General features: G+C 32.5%; 1 protein-coding gene across 3 annotated transcripts in view; it reads left to right on the forward strand.

The window, feature by feature from the left end:
• Positions 1-7,500, forward strand: part of LOC137629609 (venom phosphodiesterase 2-like) — a 112,869-nt gene that overhangs the window by 81,016 nt on the left and 24,353 nt on the right. For all 3 annotated transcript variants that reach the window (XR_011041555.1, XM_068361093.1, XM_068361092.1), the window contains exons 6-10: positions 2,628-2,744; positions 3,484-3,591; positions 4,847-5,081; positions 5,445-5,526; positions 7,475-7,500. The exon at positions 7,475-7,500 is cut by the window's right edge and continues 110 nt beyond it. Coding sequence is in view for 2 of the 3 variants with exons in the window: in XM_068361093.1 (XP_068217194.1) it covers positions 2,628-2,744; positions 3,484-3,591; positions 4,847-5,081; positions 5,445-5,526; positions 7,475-7,500 (568 nt within the window). In the remaining variant the exon portion in view is untranslated. The remainder of the gene's footprint in view (positions 1-2,627; positions 2,745-3,483; positions 3,592-4,846; positions 5,082-5,444; positions 5,527-7,474) is intronic.

The raw sequence follows: 7,500 nt of genomic DNA on the forward strand, positions 1-7,500 counted from the left end.
ACCCTTGAATGTTAACCCTCCCATTACCAATAACAAGGAGCTTTTACCCTTGAATGTTAACCCTCCCATTACCAATAATAAGGAGCATTTACCCTTGAATGTTAACCCTCCCATTACCAATAATAAGGAGCTTTTACCCTTGAATGTTAACCTTTCCATTACCAATAACAAGGAGCATTTACCGTTGAATGTTAACCTTTCCATTACCAATAATAAGGAGCATTTACCCTTGAATGTTAACCCTTCCATTACCAATAACAAGGAGCATTTACCCTTGAATGTTAACCCTCCCATTACCAATAACAAGGAGCATTTACCGTTGAATGTTAACCCTCCCATTACCAATAACAAGGAGCATTTACCCTTGAATGTTAACCCTCCCATTACCAATAACAAGGAGCATTTACCGTTGAATGTTAACCCTCCCATTACCAATAACAAGGAGCATTTACCGTTGAATGTTAACCCTTCCATTACCAATAACAAGGAGCATTTACCCTTGAATGTTAACCCTCCCATTACCAATAACAAGGAGCTTTTACCCTTGAATGTTAACCCTCCCATTACCAATAATAAGGAGCATTTACCCTTGAATGTTAACCCTCCCATTACCAATAATAAGGAGCTTTTACCCTTGAATGTTAACCTTTCCATTACCAATAACAAGGAGCATTTACCGTTGAATGTTAACCTTTCCATTACCAATAATAAGGAGCATTTACCCTTGAATGTTAACCCTCCCATTACCAATAACAAGGAGCATTTACCCTTGAATGTTAACCCTTCCATTACCAATAACAAGGAGCATTTACCCTTGAATGTTAACCCTCTCATTACCAATAACAAGGAGCATTTACCGTTGAATGTTAACCCTCCCATTACCAATAACAAGGAGCTTTTACCCTTGAATGTTAACCCTCCCATTACCAATAACAAGGAGCATTTACCCTTGAATGTTAACCCTCCCATTACCAATAACAAGGAGCATTTACCGTTGAATGTTAATCCTTCCATTACCAATAACAAGGAGCATTTACCGTTGAATGTTAACCCTTCCATTACCAATAACAAGGAGCATTTACCGTTGAATGTTAATCCTCCCATTACCAATAACAAGGAGCATTTACCGTTGAATGTTAACCCTCCCATTACCAATAACAAGGAGCATTTACCGTTGAATGTTAACCCTTCCATTACCAATAACAAGGAGCATTTACCCTTGAATGTTAACCCTCCCATTACCAATAACAAGGAGCTTTTACCCTTGAATGTTAACCCTCCCATTACCAATAATAAGGAGCATTTACCCTTGAATGTTAACCCTCCCATTACCAATAATAAGGAGCTTTTACCCTTGAATGTTAACCTTTCCATTACCAATAACAAGGAGCATTTACCCTTGAATGTTAACCCTCCCATTACCAATAATAAGGAGCTTTTACCCTTGAATGTTAACCTTTCCATTACCAATAATAAGGAGCATTTACCCTTGAATGTTAACCCTCCCATTACCAATAACAAGGAGCTTTTACCCTTGAATGTTAACCCTCCCATTACCAATAACAAGGAGCATTTACCCTTGAATGTTAACCCTCCCATTACCAATAATAAGGAGCTTTTACCCTTGAATGTTAACCTTTCCATTACCAATAATAAGGAGCATTTACCCTTGAATGTTAACCATTACCAGAGATGAATTCAACAAAACTTCTGATGTAAAACAATCCTTCAAGACCAGCCAACCTTTAACTTATTGATATATATTGGAAAATTCCCATCATGACATTACCATTAATTACCAATTAGTTATGGTTTGGGTGACTTCAAAAGATGCTGTTATTTTTTAAACTACGACTATATTTCTTTGTCAAATTTTGATTATGTCACCAATGGCAGTGAAACGATTAAATAATCTCACCTGAGACGAATAGTTGTTTTGCAAATGGCACCATTACCCTTAAATGAGATAAGGATAAGAGGCTCTTTAAAAGAATAAAATTAAAATACTGTCCCTTCAAAAGCTTCAGGTTAAGAGACCAAGTTATTTTAAAGATGCTACAGAATATTTTTACTTCCGCAAATAATGAAGAAATTCTCCTTTAGTTGGATAAGAAGTTAAACTCTATAGACTCAATTATGAAGAAAATGTAACATTTGCTAAATTTGATTTTCTATGGACGATGAAAGTGCCATTTTCTAAAAATGAAGGATTGGGTCATTTACAGTGTTAATAGTTTGCCAAATGTTGTGTTGATAAAGTTTGCCAAATGTTGAGTTGATAAAGTTTGCCAAATGTTGTGTTAATAAAGTTTGCCAAATGTTACGATAAATTTTTATAAGCTTATGTTACCTATGAGACAGTTTAGTATGAAAAAGCATAAGAGTATATCAAATTGTGTTCAATTAAAACTTGTATAAATTTTAGCACTTAAAAATTGTCAAGAATCAATACCTAAGAGATGATGTGTGATTCTTAGAAAAGGGCAATAAGGAATGCCATAATATATATAATTAAAATAACTCTCAAAATGAATTGGCAATCTAATCAGACTATCAATATCCAAATTAAATAAATAGAAACAAATATGAAAGATAACTGGAATATTTTGTCTATTTTTTTCCCGCAGGCTAAAAAATCAGCAGCCTACTACTGGACTGGCTCGGACGTCCTCATCTCAGAGAGACACCCAACCCACTGGTACCCTTATCGACCAAATGAACCAATGGAAGTTAGGACAAGGCAGGTAAATGATACTAAAGCACTATTACAAGTTAAATTATATATATTATATATATACATATATATATATATACTAGTGTACGTAACCCGTCAAAATGTCATTAAATATTTAGATAGATATGCTCTCACATGTCCACACCGATTCAACCTTTCCCACCCCCCTCCCATTTTCATAACTACAACACTGAGGTTTAGGCAATTTGTGGTAGATTGTTGGTTTCCGAGTGGTTGCCGTTCTTCGTGAAAAGTGTGTGTGTATGTGTATATATATATATATATATATATATATATATATATATATATATTAAATATATATATATATTAAATATATATATATATATATATATTTATATATACATTATGTATATATATACATATATATACATACATATATATTCATATATATGGCCAGACACTTGCTCTTCATTGTATAGGTGATATATATATATATATATATATATATATATATATATATATATATATATATATACAGTATATATATACAGTATATATATACATATATATACATACATATATACATACATATATATATATATATATATATATATATATATATATATGAAGACTCCTTCATTCAAACTATATACTCAAATTATAATTATCATAAACGCAATTAATTGCACTCTCCACCTTCACTTCTATTTTCTAGGTATATCTTAGAAAACATGTTATTATTGTCCATGTCAATGAATGTGTCCTAATAAAGTATGTCTTATTTCTAGATCCTGGATTGGTTGGTATTAGACCGTAACGAGATGCCCCACCTAATCATGGTCTACTACGAAAAGACGATAGAAAGCATAGGAGAGTACGGGATACCCAGCGATGGGGTAAGGGACGAATGGCGCCTTTAGTAAAAAAAAAAAAAAAAAAGGGAAATTATGAAGGATTGTTATCCGTTAGTTTGCCTCTACAGTGTTAAGGAGGAATTTCCTGATATATATATATATATATATATATATATATATATATATATATGTATATATATATATAAATATATATATATATATATATATATATATATATATTATTATTATTGATAGCTAAGCTATAACCCTAGTTGGAAAAGCAGGATGCTATAAGCCCAGTGGCTTCAATATAGAAAAATAGCCCAGTTTGGAAATGAAATAAGGAACTAAATAAACTCCAAGAGAAGTAATGAACAATTAAAATATTCTAAAAACAGTATTATTAAAATAGATCTATCATTTATAAACTATAATAATGAAAAAAAAGAAGAAGAGAAATAACATAGAATACACTGGCCAAATGTACCCTCAAGCAAGAGAACTCTACCCCAAGACAAGAACATGGTACAGAGGAGAAAATCACTTGCGTTTATTTATCTGCCTATTAACTGGATTACATTTCAAACCTCTTCGCGAATTTTCACCGAATTTTGACAATGGATAGAAGAACCCAATAAACTTTGGAGGTGAACCGACTCAAGATAGGGATTCTGTTTAGCATGTTATTATTATAGTCAAAACATGAAAAAGAGAGAGCTTGGTCCGTAGACTTGAGTAACATTCTGACTATCTTCATAGGGAGAAGTCTGAAATCTATTATTGCACTTTTTACTCATTTCTATTACGAAAATAGGAATTCTGAGTCAATTGAGAATTCCAAAAAGCTTAGAGACGTATATAGCATTATTATGAATTAAATGGTTAAAAACAATAGTTAGCAATTGTAATAGACATAATCTGTCTTGCCAGTTTAGTTAATTCAAAAGCTTAGTCTTAGTTTCTTATTGTCACTCATTCAATTTCGAAAGATTTTGTGTCGTAGTATACATGATGGGCTAAAAAAAAAAAGAAGTTAGGAGGAAAAATGCGTACGTAACCCCTAAGGTTTAAACGAATATTAAGAAAAAGAAAAGAATGAACTTTGCTTCCCAGCCCCAACCAATTTATCTCTGATTTTGTTGCTTTTCACATATTCGATATTTATTTTGCTTTTATTAATACAGGTAATACTATGACCTAAACGTACAAATGGATTGCCAAGTACAACTCTCTATCCTATCTGATGATACTAATCTTAATATTAGCGATAAAAAATGACAGATCCTTTTATTTGCAGGCAGACGAAGGATTAAAGAAGGTTGACGAGCAAATAGACGACATGATGCACACTCTGTACAGGCTAGACAGGCTCCATTGCATCAATTTCTTGGTCGTTTCTGACCACGGGGCCACCAAGACGTCATGTGGTGACTCCTCTTTCTTCATGGAGAGTCTCATGAGGGACATCAAGTCTAAAACTAAGATGTATCTGGGACCCGTCGGCCGAGTCAGACCCAAAACTTCGGGAGCCGGTAAGAGAAGACTTTCTGTACATGTAGATACATGTGGATCACTGTTGAAAAAAAAAAAAAAAACGTAATTTTAACCGGAAATTCTCCGTAGAAATATACCGTTATCAGCCGTATTTCAGTAAAATACAGGTGACTGTAATTTTACCATGATTTGTTATTAGTTTTTACGGTTTGGTGACCGTGATATCACTCCTTTACGTCACTATATCCGTTTCTGAAACGGTAAAAATCCTGGAATAAATGTTGCCAGGTATTTACCGTGTTATTAATGCAAATTTTTAACAGTGATTGTAATGGTCTTTTGTAAAAAAGTGTATTCAGATGTATGCATTTATTCACTTCTTTCGTTCTCGTTCAAAACAGCTGCCACAGACGAGATTCTACAGCGTTTGCAATGTAAGAATTCGCGCGTCAGGGCTCTTTCCAAGAATCTTCTGCCCAAAAGGTAAGGGTGTTTTGGGTGTCATTCTTAAGCTAAGATAATAACTTACTGATCTTTATTTCACCTTTCTAGTTGATTTACATAAAAGAAAATAAATTTCTGAAATTCTCTAACTTGAGTTCTTTAGGTCTAAGACTTATTCTTAAAAATAATAATGACCAGGCTCGAAGTGGTAACAGAGTTATACATAAAAAAGGCAAAATATTAAATTATATGCATGGCTTACAAAAATATTCTTTATTACATATCTAAAGAAAATATATATTTTTCACAAAATATCACTTAATAAAACAAATCATTATGAAGCAGGTTTTACTTTACATATTCTCTACAATCTAAATCTTTAGATCTCGATCTACACTTTCCTGTAATAAATCTGGAGAAATTTCGATAGCACAGTATTCAATCAGAGAAATACAAAAGACACTTAGGTGCTGTTTTCCGACAAGAGCACTGGTCTTTATTATAAAACTGTTTTTGATTAACAGATTAATACACTAACATGACGTTAACAGCTGGTTATGTAAAAGTTTAGGATTTGTAATAGACAGAGTGGCAACCTCGATTACACATATTATTTAATAATTTAGTAACCTTCAGTAATTTAAGTGAAAAAAATATCGATCTATAGAGACTCCCAACACTTTAGAATGATACTAGACTTAAACACTTCTAGTTATCATCATCATCATTATCATTATTATTATTATTATTATTATTAAGGAACTAGAGAATTACGACAACGCCAAACATTCTTAAATTTATTTCCATCACCAACAAATAACGACGTTTCAAATATCTGTGTGTTCATAATCATGTTCCTGGGTAAAAGAAAGTAAAACAATAAAGAGCAAACTGTACATAAATATTTTAAACAAATAAAATCTAAGTTGGAATGAGAAAAGGCATAATTAGGCAATTTTCAAAGGAAAACTAGAAATTTCTTGGTTAAATTTTGGCTTTTTAGATTTTGTAAAAATTGACTGCTATTCTTATTTCATTTTCATATGAGCCCCTGTATAGAATTGAAATGTTATCTATACTATACAGAGGCTCATATGAAAATGAAATAAGAATAGCAGAGCCTCAAGTGTGAAGACAAATATTAAATCACGATTGTTCCATTACCGCTACATCATAAATATTCCTCAACTTCAATTTTACGGGTTTCCTTTTATCACTGGGCTATTTTCCCTGTTGGAACCCCTGGGCTTCTCCAACTAGGGTTGTAGCTTAGCAAGTACAGTAATAATAATAATAATAATAATAATAATAATAATAATAATAATAATAATAATAATAATTTGCTGTCTCTCAAAATTCAATGTTTTACACATCCCAAACTTCATTATCCCAACATTTTCCACGTCCCCTCTCCACATTCCTTGCAAGACTTCCGAATTAATCAAACTCTTCCAGCAACATTGTTCAAATCTCTTTTCGGTCATTAATCTGTAAACACTGATCCGTCTTTTTAGTAAACTTTATATTTAAGTAAAAGTTTTGCCGTTTCTCTGCAATTATCAGTCATATCTTGCCAATCAAATTGTTATAAGGATTCATTTTCTCAGAAGTATTTTTATCCTCCCATTCTTACCGCGACAAATAATTCTTCCATTCAGTATAACTGTTGCATATCATAAACACTCATATTCTACATCTTTAACTGAACTACTGTTGTTTTATTTGATCTAAATACGTTAACATATTACTAGCTACACCTTGCATTTACGTACTATTTGCAATTCGATAAGAACTGAAAGGGTGAGATTATACGTAGAGATGCAAGAATATTTCGACACGGTCATAAAAGCTTCTTGGAAAAAAAAAATAGAAAGAACGGATCATCTTCCTTATTACTCATATGAATCTGGATGTTGGTTACGATTAGAAGCAGTAGTTGTTGCCGTGGGAGTGGCTCTGTTAAAAGTATTTTCTCTTCCAAACTTAGGTACCATTACACTCAAAGTCCCAGAA

The sequence above is a fragment of the Palaemon carinicauda genome, chromosome 37, assembly GCF_036898095.1.
Source record: "Palaemon carinicauda isolate YSFRI2023 chromosome 37, ASM3689809v2, whole genome shotgun sequence".
Lineage (NCBI taxonomy): Eukaryota > Metazoa > Arthropoda > Malacostraca > Decapoda > Palaemonidae > Palaemon > Palaemon carinicauda.